The 19,305-nt window shown below is 45.1% G+C and overlaps 1 protein-coding gene across 1 annotated transcript in view; it reads left to right on the top strand.

The window, feature by feature from the left end:
• The window catches only part of WNT2 (Wnt family member 2), a 33,485-nt gene extending 16,254 nt beyond the window's left edge, over positions 1 to 17,231 (top strand). Inside the window, exon 5 of the mRNA XM_030554195.1 lies at positions 17,002 to 17,231. Coding sequence (XP_030410055.1) covers positions 17,002 to 17,231 — 230 coding nt within the window. The remainder of the gene's footprint in view (positions 1 to 17,001) is intronic.
• The last annotated feature ends 2,074 nt before the right edge of the window (positions 17,232 to 19,305 follow it).

Genomic DNA, 19,305 nt, shown 5'->3' with positions numbered 1-19,305 from the left:
CAAGTCACAGGGCTCTTGCCAGCTGCAGGGGGCAGAGTTAAGGTTGCAGAATGGAGCTGCTGTGTATTTGAACTCTGTATTTCCTGGTTTTCTGAGGTTTCAGTATAGGCACACACACTGTTCTGGAAGGGTGTAAGGCACTTTAACCATGTTAATATGTTACTAATGTGGTAATAAAAAGAAGAGAAGTCTGTAAAAGGAAGGCAAGTTAAGTAATGCACAAAAGATTTGCCATACCATGACATCCGTTCAGTGGAGGTAATTAACAGGCTGTGAGAATCAGATTGCTGTGACGTATCCATAGGTAGCAGTGAGAAGCACAGGGAAGTGCAGGTCACCTCTTCTGGATATCTCTGCTTGTTTATGATCCAAGTTTTACTCTGAATACACATGCTGGAGAACAGCTGCACATCGCACATCGAGTCAGTGGAAGTTTTGCTATCAACAGGGCCAAGATTTCACCGAATATGTGTAAATTAAGTAGCCTTTCTGATCAGAGGATTGGGTCTGGGCCTTTCAGGTACTACTTAGTGGTCTTTGCAGGTGCTCTAAATGCCCATCATGCTCTCTAATAGTGAGTAATGGCATCAAGTCTAATATCTTTATCTGGATGTATTTTACAGGCATGTTGTAGCACTGTACACAGGGCTGTCCTTAGGATTTCTGGAGCCCTACGCAGTATTATTAAACTGGTGCCCCTTTGCCTGCACAACTGGTGCCCCTATGCCAGCGCATTTGGCTCTGTAAATACTGATGCCCCTATACTGGTGCCCTTATGCCAGCTCATTCGTCTCTGTGAATACAGCTCCTGCCTTCTGCCTAGTAAGGAGACTGCAGCATATGCTGGATGTGCGGGAGCCGACCCACTCTGACCTGCTGTCCCAGTCATGGGTGTGGCTCTGTGCTGGAGCACTCACGGGGAAAATGTAGTGGGTGCGGAGCACCCACCAGAACCAAGCTTCCCCCTCTACTCCCTCACCCTGTGCCTCTCATGCACCGGTGGCCCCACGTTTACCAACTCCTCCTTGTCCCTCCCAGCATTTCTGGAGCGCCGCGAACAGCTGATTTGTGGCATTCAAGCTCTTGGAGGGAGGAAGAGGAGGTGGGGAAGAGGCGGGATGGGGGTGGAGCAGGGGCGGGAAGAGGCGGGGCTGGGGCTTGGAGGAAGGGTTGGAGTGGGGGCAGGGCCGGAGCGGAGGGGGGGTTGTCGAGCACCTACCCCCAGCAAGATGAGAAGTCAGTGCCTATGGTTCTAGTGGTGCCCCAAATTTTCAGGTGTCCTACGCAGCCACATATGCCTAAGGATGGCCCTGACTGTACAGAGACTGACTTCATAGCCTAGAGTTATAGAAACAACTTTCTCTTTGGAGGCTGCTTCTTTCATTGTAAATTCTGTGACACATTTTTCCCTAAAAGAAGAGGCCTTTACCCAAACATTTGTAAGTGAAATGCTGTTTTACAGTCTCTTTGTAGGAAGTGCAATGCATTCTGTCAGGCTTGTTATCTCAGAGGTGATCAGGCATTTTTCTCTGCAGAGTATTATCTTTACTTGTCTGCTGACTCTGTCAGATCTGCTCAGAGGCTGTAGAGTCTGACAAGTGCTTTTATTCATCTCAAGATAACACTTTAAATGAATAATTTCTTGCTGTTCTAAGAGTCTGAGAAATTACTTGTTACAAAGGGTAATTTTGGGGGGAAATGGTAGTAAATCTTTAATGTAATAAGGGAATATGTCCTTTGGGACTGTGAGTAAGCTAAATATTGCTGTGATTCTTGATGTAAGGGACACATCTATCACAATGGTACACTCACTTGGGGGGCGAGATAGATCGGCATACCCCAGGGGACCATCTGTGACTCCATGGTTAGGCTGTTATAGTGCCTGAGGACTTGTGCTTGATGACTGGTTGGTAAAAGCTAAGTACAGAACTCACAACCAATTTGGGGTTTGTGCCCTAGTGATTTACATAGTCACAAAGGCTCACGATACAAATGCTCAAGTATTGCCTTACAGTATGGACTACAGAGGTTATAAGTGAGATTAATGCATGCAGCAACTGACAGGCATTCAATAAAATCTAAACGCATTCCTTTAGTTCTCATACCCATTTTAACATACTACACACAGGGGAGCCAGACTTATTCCAGATATGTATTTGCCAGCATTCCACTGAGGTATTGGGGACCTTGGTATGAGCTAGCACCTGGTCTGCCTGTCACAGCATGGGCAGGTTGTTCCTAGGCCTGGAGGATCTCGGGCTGCCATATCTGTCCCTGGGATCCTTTGAAGGTCATTTTACATTAGAACAGTGGTCAGGCTGTTCATGTTTATGGGGGGAGTGGCCCAGCACCCAAATGGTTCTAGGACTGGGTGGTTCAGTGCTGCTAAATCCACCTTTTCCTCCCTAACCATTTTTGAATGTGTGGGGAGCACTCCACACTTGGATCAGAAAACTGAACAGTATACATTTTGTGACCAGACTGACAAATTGATCTTTACACCAGCTGGAAGAGCGTCACATCCAGTTGATGGCATTGCAGAGATATTTAATCTGCTGGACTAACAGTGGTAGATGCTGTTGCTTCTGTGTTCATCTACCCATATCTGATTGCTTTGGATATGTCACAGAATTATTGCGCCAGCCCAAATTAGCAATTTACCACATTTCAAAGACTTCTGTGACCAAGATTGGCTTGAAAGCAGAATGAGATATTAAAGCTGCAAGGTGTAAATATTGGTGTTGGGCTTGATATATTGTGTTATTACTTTAAGTATGTAACCCGTGATGGGTAACCAGTTCTGGTGTGTGTCCAAAGCAGGTAGCCCTGGTTACCAGCATACTGTCAGTCACTGAGCGACTATCTGACATAGATCTCCCAATCCAAGCATTTAAAATACCTACAGTTAAATCCTGGGCTCACTGAGTTCCACTGACTTCAATAGGGGCAGAAGTTCACTTGCAGTGGCACATATAGTACAGAAACTGCATGCCCAGCTAGCACGGATATAATAGCAATGCAGACAGTGAGGCACTGCTTAGGCGAGTAGATAGGGCAGGGTGCCCTGCCCACCTTAATCTAGGATATATACCCTACATGGCTCTTTACTTGCCCAAACAGTGCCTCCCATACCTACATGGCTATTCATAGCAGTGTAGTGTTCTGCTGTCTCCCTGCTACTGGAGCCTTTCCCTGCTGCGGTGAGAGACCTCGGCAGAGGGGAAAGGTTCTGGCAGTGGGAAGATAACAGGGGAAGCGTAGGTGGCAGGTATCATAGGCCGGGGGAGGCTGAGCCTCCCCAAACAGCTCCACCCCCCAGGCTTCCTACTGCAGTTCCTGCTCTTCTGAGGCCCAGGCTGGCTAGGGCTGGGGCAGCTGGGGCTTAGGCTGCACCATGCTGCCTCCCCGGCGCTCGGGGTGCTGTGACTGCAATGCCCACCTGGCGCTCCAGGGCTTGGGCTGGGAGCACTGGGACTCTGCTCCCTGCCCACCCAGCGTTCTGGGGTGGGGGTGCATCCTGGCTGCCTGGTGCTCCAGGGCTTGGGGTGCTCGAGCAGCCCATAGCAGGGATGTGGGGGGGTGGCAGCTGCGGTGGGGGTGCTCAGGGCTCCTGGGGGGGGAGAAAGAGAAGGGAAGAATCTGGGCCTCAGGCAGGAGGGGAGAGGCTGGGGGCTAGCCTCCCAAACAGCCGGTTCCCCTGCCGCCCATGAGAGAGAGGCTTCAGCACTCCTTGCTGCTGGAGCCCTTTCCCACTGCTTCCCTTTCTGCCCGAACCTTTCATTGCAGTGTGTAGCTACGCATACCCTACGCACTGCTGCAGGCATAGACTAGATCAGTGTTTGCAACCTATTATCATTGTGGGCCGCATACCTGTGACGCAGATTGCAAACCACAGTGCTCCCCCCCAATCTCCACCACAGCCCCCTATGCCCAGTGCCCCCACCCAGAGACCCCTCCACAGAGTGGGGCCAGGAGCGGTACCCCAGGTGTGGGATGGACAGCAGCCCCAGACCTGGCCACATGGATCTGAGTGGGGCCAGGTTGCGGTCTGTAGCACACAGCTGACCTGCAGCTGTGTGCTAATTGGGCCGCAGGTTGAGAACCACTGAACTAGGTCATAGAGAGCTAATAAAATGGTAGCTATCCTTCCAGTTTTCTCTCTGGTAATGCTGCACCAGTGTGCCAGCACATGTTCACCTGCCTAGGCTTGGAAGAAAGAGATTTAAAAAAAAATGTTGATGCATAATGTTGATTATTTTATGCATTTTTAAAAACTTTTTATCGATTAACATTTTCACAGTTGCAGGCCATTGGAGGGTCAGAGAATAGGGGGGTTGGACAATAATTATTTAATGACAATATAAGTTGCTATTCAAAACTTAAAGTTTCATAGCTGTTAATACACAATTTGTCAACATCACATGTCAAAATATACAAAGTAAATATAATGTATGGAGATCTACTGATCTCATACAGCTGGAAGGGACCCAGAAAGGTCATTGAGTCCAGACTCCTGCCTTCACTAGCAGGATCAAGTACTGATTTTGCCCCAGATCTCTATGTGGCCCCCTCAAGGATTGAGCTCACAATGCTGAGTTTAGGAGGCCAGTGCTGAAACCACTGAGCTATTCCTCCCCCCTTCTTACTGCAAATGCTATTCAGTTCTTAAGCAGCACTTTTCTTATTTTGCCTAGCTGTATGTTTCAATAATTATCAGTGGAAATGTTTTTGTTGTTTTTTTGTGTATGGTAAAATTGACATTTACTGATTAAAAACCTAATCCTTCCAAGCCTACCTGTTGTATACTGTTAAAAAGAGATTTCCTCGCTCACTTCTGAAAATATGTGACAGATTTTAGTGATCATTAGAGTGAGGGATAGACACGCTGTGTACAGATATATGTTTATTGCAAACTAGATCTGTGTAAGTTTCTTCATCCTCACCTCTCTGTTAACTCTCCTCATTCCTGGCCTGAAAAATCCTTGTTGTTGCAGTCCTGGGTTTCTCCTGAGCACAGACTATATTTTGTGCCAAATTTTGGAACCCCATGAGTTTTAAATAAACATCTACCGGGAACTCCTGATCTACAAGATGAATGTCTAGATAGTAAGATGATGGGAACATAAGAAGTATGAATATGTTAAATCGAACACCAACTCAGAGGCTTCTTTCAGTGGTGTTGTTAACTTCCTTTATAATAAACTCTTGTCATATGCCACACTGCATACATGGAAATTGGTATTTAAAAAATCAGTGCAAACTAAGAAGTCACATCACTACGGGCAACTTTTCTAATTAACAGAAGTTATAAAAAGTCTCATACTATAAATTAGTGTTTACATTTAGCTGCTTACCCCAAGGTTTTGAGAATAGGAGAATAATTGTTTTCAGCAACAGAATTCTCCCTACGTTAGTCCCCACAAATAACCTGGGCAGAGAAAGGAGTAGATGTATATGCATCATAAAGGTACAATATTAAAAGCTGTGGATATTTTGAAGATGTGGTTGCATGTTATTCCTAGGCCTGACAGTTGCAACATTTGAACAGCAAACCAGGCAGCTCTGGGGAAGCTTTTGACAAATTACCATATATTCCTGTCTTATTGGAGCTCAATCATATTCTATGTGTATAGCATTTTGTGGTTTGCATTTAACGTGAAATGAGAAGTAGAAAATACTCATTCTAGCGCAGCCTAGTCTATGTAGTTCTTATACTGCCCACATCACTGTAGTATTTGTGCACTTGTCAGTAGTGACATAACTAACATCTGTCATGTATGGTTCATTCTCTTTCTGATCTCCTCCTGAGGAGGAGAACAGTGTATGCGTTGTAGTGTTTTGTTTTGATGGGGTTTAGTTTTTGTATTTTTTAAAATGTGCAAAGTGTTTTGTGTTTATATTAGAGAAGGGAGGTCAAAAAGTGCACCTGGCACTTGGAGTAGAAGTTGGTGACATTTGTGATGGTGCTTAGTTCATGGAGGAGTTTGTTGCACACACTCGGAAAGGACTGTGTATCTCTAATATAGCCCAGTTAACATTGCCATACAGTAAGAAGTAGAGTTGTCCGAAAAATGCAAATCCCTTCCTGAGACAAATGTCATGTTTTTGAAAAAATTTCATCCTGAATCAGGACTTTGTTTTTTTCAGAAACAGATTCCAGAAAAATTCCTTTACACTTCTCTGAAAATGGAATTTTGGCAAAATTTGGGAAAATTCTATTTTTTGCCAGAACTGTAAAGGAATTTGTTGGCTCAGTGCTGCCCTTTTGGAAGCCTTTTATCTATTTATCTTTCTGCTGGCAAGTAGCAAGTGAAATTGCCAAGAGCCTTCCAGATGGGCTGCTGGAAGCTGAGCACCTTCGATGTCTATACAAATGCAGGAGCATAGGAAACAAGCAGGATGAACTGGAAGTCAGAGTATATGCAGAAAATCATGACCTAATTGGCATTACAGAGACTTGGTGGGCCAACTCCCATGAGTTGGGTACCAGCATTGGGGGATATAGCTTGTTCTGAAAGGATGAGTAGGGGAAAAAAGGGGAAGTGTTGCACCATACATCAAGAATGTATACCCTTGCTTCAAGGTCTGAGAGGAAGTGAGCGACAGATCTACTTAAAGTCTCTGGGTGAGGACAGAAAGGGAAAAGAACAGTAGTGATGTTATGATGGGGGTCACAAATCAGGAAGAGAAAGTGTACAACTCATTCTACAAGCAGGTAAGAAGATTAACTAACACACATGAACTAGGATTAATGGGGAATTTTAACTTCCCGGATGTGGTATCTTTTGGAAGACTTATTCTTATTCTTAGCATGTGTAGGGGACAGCTTTCTGATTCAGAAAGTTGAGGAAACAAATAGGGGGTCATCCATTTTGCATCTGGTTTTGACCAGTGGGGATGAATTAGTTGCAAATGTGAAGGTGGTTGGGAACTTGGGAAGAAGTGATCATGCTCTGCTAGAATTCAAGATTCTGTAGAAAGGAGGCCATGAGAACAGTAAAACAAGGATTCTGGCCTTCAGAGAGACTGATTTCAACCAACTCAGAGAAATAGTAGGCAAGTCCCATGGAAAGACCAAATAAGAAGAAAAGGAGTGAAAGAGGGTCTGGCAGTTCCTAAAAGAGGCAATACCAGAGGCTCAACCACAAGCTATTCTGACACAGAGGAAAGGTAAGAAGAGTCACAGAAGGCCAAGGAACTTTTTAGCTATCTAAAACCCAAAAGAGATACAGACAGGATATGGAAGGAGAGGCACGTCACCAAAGAAGTATACGTGGGAATAGCGTGAGCATGTAGGGACAAAATCAGAAAAGCCAAGGCAAAGAGTGAGTTACAGCTGGCAAGGAATGTTAGAGACAACAAGAAGGGGCTCTTCAAACATGTTGGACAAGAAAGAAAGATCAAGGATAGTGTGGGTCTGCTGCTCAATGGAGAAGGTGAGTTGGTAATGAAAGATGATAGGAAGGCAGAGCTGCTCAGTGCCTACTTTGCTTCAGTCTTCTATTTATTTAATAATGGAGATATCCTATCTCCTAGGACTGGAAGGGACCTTGAAAGGTCATTGAGTCCAGCCCCCTGCCTTCACTAGCAGGACCAAGTACTGATTTTTGCCCCAGATCCTTTGGTGACCCCCTCAAGGATTGAACTCACAACCCTGGGTTTAGCAGGCTAATGCTCAAACCATGGAGCTATCCCTCCCCTTTTGTCTTATAAAAAATAATGTGACTGGATGACTAGTGAAATTACCATAGATGATAAAGGGGAATGGATGCACCTTGGGATAAGTAAAGAACACATCAGGGATTTTCTGACCAATCTGAATGAATTCAAATTATCAGGGCCTGATGCTGTTCCCCTGAGGAATTAGCTGAAGAAATCTCAGAACCGCTGGCAATAATATTTGCAAACTCATGGATGGCCGTTTTACCCCAAATTTAGGCTTTGGGGTGCCCTTATAATAACCTGCCTTAATAAAGAATAACCTCCCTAATCTGCTTTTCCTGGGGTATGGGTCTCCAGAGTAGTTAAGGAAACACTTGATGGACATGAATATAACCTTCCAATAAAGTGAGCGACAAAAGCAGTGTATTTTCCAAAACAAAATATATTTTAATTAATGTAACTAATAATCCCTACTACAATATGATCTAAAACCCTAAATAAGAATCAGATCCCTTATTACAAGTTAAAGAGCATTTACATTACAATTGCATACAGTTTAAATTATTCTAAGTGAGACGCTTTGCTACAAATGGCCAGTTTACAACAAAGTGCTGATAGCTATTCTTAACTTATACTTTAAATTGTACATAGGTAATATACAAATCACACACACACATTTCAAGCATACACATCTATTCTATACTATATGGTAAATTTATAGTTGAAAAAAAAAATCCTGCCAAGCTCACCATATCCTTTGACTTTGAGGTGGTGTTGCAAATGTTGCTACTACTGTAGTTTCTTAATCAACTTACTCCAGTCATCTCCATTTCTCCCTTTGCAGAGGCAGCTCACTTCCTGCTGCCTCTATCCTATCATCCCTTAGTTTTGTTTGTGTTTGTGCTGATGTTGTGGCTGCTGCTTTAGGTGCTTTCTTCAGAAGTGCTCTCCTCAAAATTCTATCTAAACTGTCTTTTCAGCTGCACTTCTGTTGTCTTGGTCATGCGCTGATCTCTTTCTCCAGCAGTTCTTCCAGGATCTCTGCTTGTTGGCTCCTGACTGACTTCTGCCTGCTGGCAGCTGACCTTTTATGCTGTCCCAGTGAAGCTTCCTTATATATCCTTAAGCAAGTACCCCCTTCACACATGCTCAGTGCGAACCATTACCTCAGAATTCTGGTTGATAGCTCTGACCTGTCTCTCACCCTCTACTGCACATGCTCAGTAGCTACCTCAATTTTCACCGCTGGGCATGCTCAGCATAGAGATCTCTCCGATCTAGTCCAGTGGTAAGTGACCTGCAGCTTTCAGTTGGTGAAATGATTTCTGCTTCTTCAAGAGAGAAGCCAAAGACACAAAATGGAGCTTAAGAATACAAAAATACAAAATTGAGTCGGGAGTTTTTCCCGTACCAACAGGAGAGGTCCCAGGAGACTGGAGAAGGGCTAACAGTGCCCGTCTTTAAAAAGTGGAAAAAGGAGGAGCTGGGGAACTATAGACCTGCCAGCCTTACTTTGATACCTGGGATGCTAATAGAGCAACGTATAAAACATTTGATTTGTGAATAACTGGAGGATGAAGGAGTCATCACTAGCAGCTAGCATGGATTTATGAAGAACAAATCATGCCAAGCCAGCTTGATTTCTTTCTTTGACAGGGGACTAGTTTGGTAGATAGGAGAATGCAGTGGACATAATATACCTGGACTTCAGCAAGGCTTTGACATGACATTCTGATAAGAAAGCTGGAGAAATACGGCTTGATGGAACTACCATTAAGTGGATACAAAATTGGTTAAACAACTACAAAGAAAGAGTAACTATTAATAGAATGATGTCAGATTGGAGGGAGGTCTCAAGTTGGGTTCCACAGGGATCTGTTCTGGGTCTGGTGTTGTTTAACATCTTTATTAATGACCCGGATGTAGGCAGGGCCAGCTCCAGGTTTTCTGCCACTCCAAGTGGCAAAAAACCAACCAAATAAACAAAAACCGATTGGTGGCACTTCAGCGGCAGCTCAATTGCGCCGCTCCATTCTTCAGCGGCAGTTCGGTGGCGGGTCCTTCACACCCTCTCTTCCTCTTCGGTGGCACCTCAGCGGCAGCTCGAAGTGGAAGAAAGGGACTGAGGGACCCAATGCTGAATTCCCGCTGAAGATCTGGACGGGCCGCCCCAATAGCCGACTGAGGGCCGCCCCTTTGTATTGGCTGCCCCAAGCACCTTCTTCCTTTGCTGGTGCCTGGAGCCAGCCCTGGATGTAGGAATAGAGAGCATACTGATCAAATCTGCAGATAACACAAAGTGAGGGGAGAGGGAGAGGTGAGGGTTGCCAACGCTTTGGATGACAGAGCTAAGATTCAGAGGGTTCTTGAAAAATTGGAGAACTGAGCCACAGACAATCAAACTGAAATTCAGCAAAGACAAATGTAAGGTACTACAGTTAGGGAAGAAAAACCAAATGGCCAAGTTCAGAATGGGAATAACTGGCTTGGAGGTAGCACTGCTGAGAAGGATCTGGGAGTTGTGGTGGATCACAACCTCAACAAGAGTCAGCAATGTGGTTGCAAAAAAAGCAAATGCAATTTTAGGTTGTGTTAACAGAGACATAGCATGCATGTCACAGGAGGTGATAGAACTAGTTAGAGATAAAAAAGAGCAACAAGAAAATGTTCTGCAAATATATTAGAAGCAAGGGGAAGACCAAGGACAGGGTAGGCCTGTTACTCAATGAGGGGGGAAAACAATAACAGAAAATGTGGAAATGGCAGAAATACTCAATTCAATAAGGCCAAATGCAAAGTACTCCACTTAAGGAGGAACAATCAGTAGCACTCATACAAAATGGGAAATGACTGCCTAGGAAAGAGTATTGCAGAAAGGGATCTGGGGGTCATAGTGATCACAAGCTAAATATGAGTCATCAGTTGCAAAAACTGCAAAAACACTGTTGCAAAAAAAAGCAAACATCATTCTCAGCTGTATTAGCAGGCGTGTTGTAAACAAGACACGAGAAGTAATTCTTCCACTCTACTCTGTGTTAATTAGGCCTCAGCCGGAGTATTGTGTCCAGTTCTGGGCACTATATTTCATGAAATATGTGGACAAATTGGAGAAAGTCCAGAGAAGAGCAACAAAAATGATTAAAGGCCTAGAAAACATGACCTGTGAGGGAAAATTGGAAAAATTGGGTTTGTTTTGTCTGGAGAAGAGAAGGCTGAGAGGGGACATGATAACAGTTTTCAAGTACATAAAAGGTACTTTACAAGGAGGAGGAAGAAAAAATATTCTCCTTAACTTTTGAGGCTAGGACAAGAAGCAATGGGTTTAAATTGCAGATTGGGTGGTTTAGGTTGGACATTAGGAAAAATTTCCTAACACTCAGGGTGGTTAAGCACTGGAATTGCCTAGGGAGGTTGTGGACTCTCCACCATTGGAGACTTTTAAGAGTAGGTTAGTCAAAGGGATGGTCTAGATAATACTTAATTCTGCCATGAGTGCAGGAGACTGGATTAGATGACCTCTCGATGTCCCTTCCAGTCCTACGATTCTATGATTCTACCATTCTACTCGGTGCTGGTTAGCCTCAGCTGAAGTACTGTGTCCAATTTTGGTTGCCAATGTGACCAAAGGATCCAGAGGCAAGCGACAAACATGATCAAAGGGATGGAATGCAAGCCATATGAGCAAAGGCTGAAGGAATTGCGTATGTTTAGTTTGGAAAAGAGGGGATTGATGGGAGACATGAAAGCAGTCTTCAAATACGTGAAAGGCTGCCATAAAAAATATGGAGAAAAGCTGCTCTCTTCATTAGAGATTTTCAAAGGAAGGCTGGATAGCCATCTGTCTTAGATGGTTTGGACACAAAATATCCTGCATCTTGGCAGGGGGGTTAGACTAGATGACCCTTCTACCCCATGATTTCATGATTCTATCTGTCCTGGGGTAAAATCCTGCCCCCATTGAAATCAACAGCAAAACTACCAAGGAGGTCAGGATTTCACCCCTGGTATTCTGTTAAAAGCTGCCTTTAGCTGCCTGTGTCTTTGCTCCAAGCAACTGGAAATCAGACAAAACCTTTCAAGTTTGAAATGAACCTATATCTAAGATAAATAATATTGTTGTCCCCTTCCAAGAAAGTGCCTGCATCTGATCACAGCAAATCCTAATGAATAGGCCCTGACCTTATGTAAGGGCTCATCTGAGGTCTTCCTGCTGTATCAAGGAAACTAACAACACAACCCTTTCTTTAGTCAAGTTCAAGAGACAAATCAAGGTGAACAGTTGCTTTGCTTGTTCCTCATTGGAAAAATAATACCTGGCTGACCGCTGTGTGACTGTTTCACACTGTTTTCAGCTTGTTTCACACAAATCACATACAGTAAACAGAGCACAAAGCAACTGGAAACTCAATCCAAATCATGGTTGTTATAGATTAGTGTTCTAGACATGCTGCAGTCCATGGGCAAGACTTACTTCCTATCAGCAAGTTAAAACAGTACACAAAGCAAGGAATAGAACAGATGAGAGGGGTTACAACAGGAATCAGGTTAAGTGTATGTGGGGTGGCAAGGAGAAATTCAAAATAAATTCTCAATACCAGGCATTAATCATGTTGGCCACAGGCTTGTCCATACAAGTCTTCTGCCTGAGCAGAGACAAGAAACAATATTGTGTTTATTCAGCCACTGGGGGTGAAGTGATCATCCTATACACTTGAACATGCCCAGAATCCCATAACATGCCTAGGACACAGCAGTGATCATCTGCACATTTTCAGGGAGGACAGACTAACTTAGAGTTTTGTTCTAGAGACAGAAAAATGTCCTGCTGAGAACTAAGTAAAAATGGCTGATCTCGCCTACTCATGGGACTCCCATCATGCATTGTGGAGGCCTGGCCAGAGGGAAGGTTGCGATGCTTCACGGAATATGTAGCTCGGCCAAGGAGCCAAGCCCGAAGGAGAGACTGGGGACAGGAGGCAGCCTGGCAGCTCAGATGCATACAGTTTAATGTCAATCTGACCTAAAACAAAATATTTCCTTTCAGTTCAACAAATGAAAAAAAATGTTCAGGTTAACCCTGGAAAAATTAGAAAATAGAGAGTATTACAACATCCAGCTGAAATGTGCCCACTAGCCCGTTGACCAGGGTGCATTGTGGGACAATTCTAGAGCTATAAAGTGAATCCAGCCTATTCTCACCATGGGAGGAATGGAAGAGGCTCTCTGAGTCTTGCAAGAGGCATTTTCATGTTTCATAGAACTGTAAAATGTCTCCAGTGCCTTCCTATGCTTCTTAAAAAGCCTGGAAGTGGAAAGGAAGGTCCCATTTTAACCCATGTTGAGGAGGAGTAAGAAGAGTTGTTTGTGTTTATATTGAATTTATTCTCAGGAGATTTCAGAGCACTTTATACAGGCCACATGTATCAGCCTCATTCTACAGGCAGGGAGACTGAGTTGCACAGGGCCAGTTAGTGGGCCTCAAGTCAGCTGACCCTGGATTAGAGAACCCAGGGCTTGAGTATCTACACTGATTGTTAATCTAATGTTAAGAATTTTCTATCCCAGGCTTGAACCTGGGGCACTAGTGTCCACAGTGCAACTTGTAGACCTGAGTCAAACCAACCATATCCCAGACTCCCTAGTGCCTGCCTGAAATGTGGCCTTTGACCCTGATGCACTATAAGAAAACTTGACTGTCCCCTGCATGTTACAGAACGTTTGAACTGACCGCCAACGCATCCTGCCAAACAGTCATTTTGGTCTCTGTGCTCCCAGCTACTGGAGCCAGCACTGTGTAGGAGGAGCCTTTTGAAGGATTCTCTTGCTTGCACTTTCACTCCTGTGTCAGGAAATGGGCAGGGCTTCTGCGAGATGCTGGTGGCCTTTTTGGTGGCATTTTCTGACCTACCAAAAGCACCTGACACAGCTTATGATGGAGCAAGAGGAGGAGGACTCAGACATGGCAAACTCGATGCTGCTTGTGACACTTGGTACAGCTGCTGATGTCCCCTATGAACTTCTGGAGCAGGGCCACAAGCACACACTGGTGAGATCACATCATCATGTGCTCTTGGGATGACCACCAGTGGCTCCAAACTGTTTGCATGAAGAAAGCTACATTTCTGGATCTTTGTGAGCAGCTTTCCCCAATCCTCTATGAGAGCACCCATGCCAGTCCAGAAGCGGGTTGTTATAACAGTCTGGAAGCTGCTACCCCAGACTGCTACAGGTCTGTTGCCAACCAGCTTGGTACTGGAAAGTCGACTGTGGGTAAAGTGGTGGATGTTTTGAGACAATCGGGTGTGTGCTTTGCCCCTAGGTGGTGAGTATAAAAGAATATTTCTGAAATAATTGCTGGCTTTGAGTGAATGGAGTTTCTACACTGCCCCAGGGCCGCTGATGCACATGCCCATAGTTTGCCCTCCTCAAGGAGCACATGAGTACATAAAGCGCAAAGCGCACTACGTTGTTTTGCAGGCACTAGTGGACCACAAAGGCAGATTTATGAATGTCTAATGTGGACTGTACAGGAAAAGTTCCTGATCCTAAGGTTTTTCGCTGATCGGGAGTCTACATTCCTGGACAGGCTGGGACACTATGCCCATCAGATGACATTGTCATAAACAGAGTTACTGGCCCCACCATTATTCTGGGGGTCCTGCTTACCTGCTTTTGCCTTAACTTATGAAACTATATTCTGATTTCAGAGGCCCTGGCAAAAGACTTTAATTTCACTCTCAGCAGGTGTAGAATTGTTACTGAATTTGCTTTTGGCAGATTGAAATCCTGTTGGAGATATTTACAGACCCATTAGGATGCCAATATCATTATTGCTGTCCACATTACCGGGGCTTGCTGTACTCATCACAATTTTTGTGAAGCCAGAGGGGAGCCATTTCCCCCTGAATGGACCTGTGACAGTGAGGGGTTGCTGAATTGGTACACTCAGCTAGAGCGTGCAGCTACCACAGCTGGAGCTGGATGCAACATTCACACTTTATGGACTTGCATGGCCCCACAGAAGAGAGAGAATGTGCTTGTGGGGTGGGGTGGGATGTGGCTCATTGATTCTGGGGCTTTCCATGCTTGGGCACTATGGACTGTCTGGACTACCTCTAACTGAAATGGACTAGATTTGTGAATGGAAAATGTTTCCACCTCCTCCTTGCACAGTTCACCATTCCCAGGCAGTTCGTTACAAGGGGCGTACTTACAGGCATGGCATTGTAAGGTGATTATTTTTAGGAAACAGGAATGGCCCTAATAAAAATCTGTGCATATCCAGTAAAAATTCACTTTCAAGGCATTTTTACTCTGTGCATTTCCTGGTTGCCATTTTGAACTCCATGTGGCGGGGGAGAGGTCAGAGGGAGAGCCAGCCGCTGACATATAATTCACCATTAATAGATATACTCTGCTAGCCGGGGCTTCTAATAAACTTTGCATTGTTTCAGAGAATGGAAAGCCTTCCCATTCCTATATTAATAAACATTAAAATGAAGCCAGAAACTTATTAGGCTCCAGGGCAGCTTCTGCCCCTTCTGTGTCTGCTGCAGGCTTCATGTCAGGCTGTTTCTCATGGGGGCATCAAGCAGCTCCTCTGAGTACCGTCCCAGGATGTGCTGCTGCTGCTCCTGTAGCAAAGCCTCCTGGGGGACCAGTTTCACCAACAGAGTCACTTCACTGTCCTCACTCAGTGCCTACTGCTGGCTCCCATCAGTCCCTATGCCGGATTCTGGGGCTAGCAGGGTACCAGCCTGGCTGACCAGGTGACCGTTGGCTCTGTGCTCAACACAGTTCCCAGCACCCAGTCAAACTCCACATACAATGAACATAATGTCAGCGAGTTGCTCAAGATGCATTTCTGGTCCTTGATTTTCTGGTGCTCTTGAGCTCCTTAATCTGCTCCCTGCATTGGTCACTGGTCTGGTAAATTTGCAAAGCTGCCAGCTTCTTTGCTATTTGCTAGTATGTGTGGTCATTCCTGATTCTCTTATTGTCCGTTGTTTTTCTGGCCTCCCACCAGAGATTCACCAAAATGAGTCTGTGCTCCTGTGACCATGAAGCAGTGTGCTTTGCAAAACCCTTCTTCTGTTCAGTCTCCGTTGCAAACACAGGAGGCTCTCTGCTGGTGTGGTTGCGGCTTGGCAGTCAGAATACAATGGAAGGGCTAATGCTGACTCAGTGAGCCTCTGCACTACACGAGGGAGGGTTGCTTTCATTTTCCCTGTAGTCGATTAGAGAGTTTTGGGGATAGAAGAGACAATGGAAGTTGGTCCCTGGGACAGTGGGATACTTTTGGCAGACTCCCGGGCCTGAGTCGGAGATCAGGGTTGTGTCTACACTGCAAAAGGAATAGAGCTCAAACCCTGTGTCATGTCTTGACTTGGGCTTGAATCCTGCACCACCCCCTCAGGGTCCTAGGAGCCTAGGTCCAAGCCCAAGTCTGAAAGATTTGTGTGCAGTTGGAGGCTGGGGTTGAGCTGGAGGCTGGGCCCTGATTTACTTTGCAGTGTAGACATAGCCACAGATGTTTTAAGCCAGAGCAATTGTCCCAGGCCTTGGCTTGAGAGGCCAGCCCACTGGTGCCACCATCAGTAAGTGTGTACTGCTGGCTGGCTCCCCTGGCGTTGGGTGTTTCTGTGCTAAATTTTTGGTAGGAACTGCTTCTGCCTTCGCTGCTTGTTCCCTATATAGATAAGCACCACTGTTGGGGGTCTTCTGTCATAGCCAGCCCACAGCTCCTTTGTAAGGCTTCTTTTCTCCCCCTTTACCCAGCAGCCACACACAGTGGCTCCCTTCTAGTCTCCAGGCTCTCACAGCATTGAGTGTAGGTGCCTGGCTGCAGGTGGGTACCTGGCCAGGAGGGAGTACATATGCCTGGGTGAGTGGTGGTAGAATTAAAACAGCAGGGAGGCAGGTGAAGTAAGACACTGTAACACTAACAGAAATGAGCCAAATCTAGAACCACTGGCTCAGTTCCTACCTCCTCCTCCCCTCACCCAAAGTGAGGTTTTGCAAAACCAAAAATTCCCTATCTATAATTTGAATGCAATTTTCCATAGTATTTGCCCTTTCTGTTGCTTGATATTGAGTCGCAAGTGGTCTGGTGCTGGAGAATCAGTCTGTCCCTGGTGCTCTCAACAAGCAAGAGGTAGAATGTGAAATTAATTGGTTGATCTTTCCACTTCCCATTCTGCAAAGAGAGACACATCTTGCTTTAATGGCCTCAAGTGCCTGGCTAATGGTTGTTTTACTTACATATTCTCACATGTTTTCTACCGTTCTTGAAAATACCCCACATCTTTTCAATTGCCTTTTAATGCATTTCCATTCTAGGCTCCCTCGGGACAGCTGGGCGGGTTTGTAACCAAACCTCCCACGGTATGGACAGCTGCGAGGTGATGTGCTGTGGAAGAGGTTATGATACTTCACGGATCAACCGGATGACAAAATGCGAATGTAAATTCCACTGGTGCTGCGCTGTGCGCTGTCAAGACTGCCTGGAGGTGGTGGACATACACACATGCAAAGCACCGAAAAGTGCTGGATGGATAGCTCAAACATGACTATGTGGGGAGACTGGCATTCAAATGCTGAACCTTTCAGAATTATGCAGGGAGTATGTCTAGGGCATTTGCTACCCTTTTTCAAGTTTCGCCTCCCTTTCAGTGTAGAGAAATTGCTGAATAATTAATATAAATTATGTTGTAGCCAATTTACATTTTTGAGGTTGTAATATTTTTGTGCCTTTGCTCTCAGTGTTTGGAAACAGTGAAACTTTTAATTCACCGTTTTTTAAATGCAGCACATAATTCGCCTGTGGAAATCACTACCACAAGATGTTACCAAGGCCACGGTTCAGAAAGAGGTGAGACATTCATATGAATAAGAATGTCCACTGTTGCCTTATATAGGATGAGGTTTGTTAAAGCTTCCTTCAAACCATATAGTCCTGGTCCCAGTCAGGCATAGCACGATGGAGTGGATGGACCATTGCTCTGATCCAGTATAGCAATTCTCGTGTAGTGGAACCTTTGACCCCAGTGTGGCGTAAAGGTGTTCTAGAAGTAACTTTCTCCAACTCCTGTCAAATGATAGGGCTGCCCTTTTGTGGATTGCGTGGGGCCAGTTCTGCCTTTGTGTGCCCGTTTGCAGTCCCACGGATGTCAACATGCTGCACACTTAAACTACAGGCCATGATGGAAAGCGAAGGAAATTGCAACCAATTGCATTCACCCATGGTATTTCCTCTTAAAGAGTCAGAGCAAGTCTTTTAGTTACATTTGCACAGAATTCTCTATTTAAAATCTACCTTAAATTTAGTAATGTGAACCGCTGATATTTTTCCCCTGCAAATGCAATGTAATTAAATGGAAGGAGGACATTTATTTCTCAGACCCTTTGTTAACTAGCTTTATCTGAGCAGATGTATCAAACTTAGAAATTAGTTGTTCACCTCCCTTTGGAAAAGGGACATGAAATATCTTGGACATAAATATGTTTTTAATTATTTTTTTTTACTAACTGGGTAAATGTGAAAACACCTGCAGCAAGCCTGTGTAAAACAGAAGCAGCTTGTCTCATTAATAATATTCTCCTGCTTCTCACATGAGTGGAACATGAACAATCTTGCCTAGTGGTTGGAGTCATGCCTGGTGGGCAAAGCAGGAGTCGAACTCCAAACAGCAACTGGAGCCAAGCATCTCAGCTGGTGCTGAGGAGCCAGAGAATCAGAGCTGGCGTCTGGGGGTATATCTACGTTACAATAAAAAAAGACAGCATTGATTCTCAGAACCCAGGTCAATTAACTCAGGTTCAGGGATGGCAGGCTACAAGGCAAATAATTGCTGTTTAGCTGTTAAAGCAGCAAAGAGTCCTGTGGCACCTTATAGACTAACAGACATATTGGAGCATGAGCTTTCGTGGGTGAAAACCCACTTCGTCGAATGCAAGTTTAGCTGTTCAGGCTCAGGCTGGAGTCCGGGTTTGGAGACTCTATGAGAGTGGTGGGTTTCAGAACCCAGTCTCCAGCCCCAACCCAAATGTCTATGCCACAATTTTTAGCCCTGCAGCCTGAGCCAGTTGACCCGGCCCATCTGTGGGTCTTTTATTACCATGTAGAAGTACCCTGAGAGTGATAGAGTCAGAGCTAGCATCAGAGGCCAGGCTAGCTGCCTGAAGCATGGCTGGAACAAGGCTGGAGCTATCAGAGCCATGGGCAAAGACTTTGAGCAGCCAGCTGCACTGCTGCTACTGTGCCTAAGAGCTGGTCTGCTGTCTCTTCCACCAAATCAGGCAGCGTAGCCAGTCTGTTACAGGCCAGCTGTGCTCATTGGTTGCCCGAAGTCTGGCTCTGCTGCAGGCCCTGATTCCTGACACAGTGGAATCTATTAATAACTTTCATTCAATATAGTTAAAGGGATACTCTCAGCTCTGACTTGTGTCCCCCACCCAAACCCCCATTCCCCAGAATCAGATTTTCTGAAAACAGGTCCTGCAAAGTTGGATATTAGTAAAGTGTACATTGGCCCTATATGGGTGACTTTAGGTCAAGCATGGCCTGGTCTTGGTTCAGCACAGAACAATGGATTTCTGGGAGCTGTAGACCCCAGAGGGCACCTAGCAATTGTAGATACAATG

Source organism: Gopherus evgoodei, chromosome 1 (genome assembly GCF_007399415.2).
Source record: "Gopherus evgoodei ecotype Sinaloan lineage chromosome 1, rGopEvg1_v1.p, whole genome shotgun sequence".
Lineage (NCBI taxonomy): Eukaryota > Metazoa > Chordata > Testudines > Testudinidae > Gopherus > Gopherus evgoodei.
This window is presented reverse-complemented; position numbering and strand designations above follow the sequence as displayed.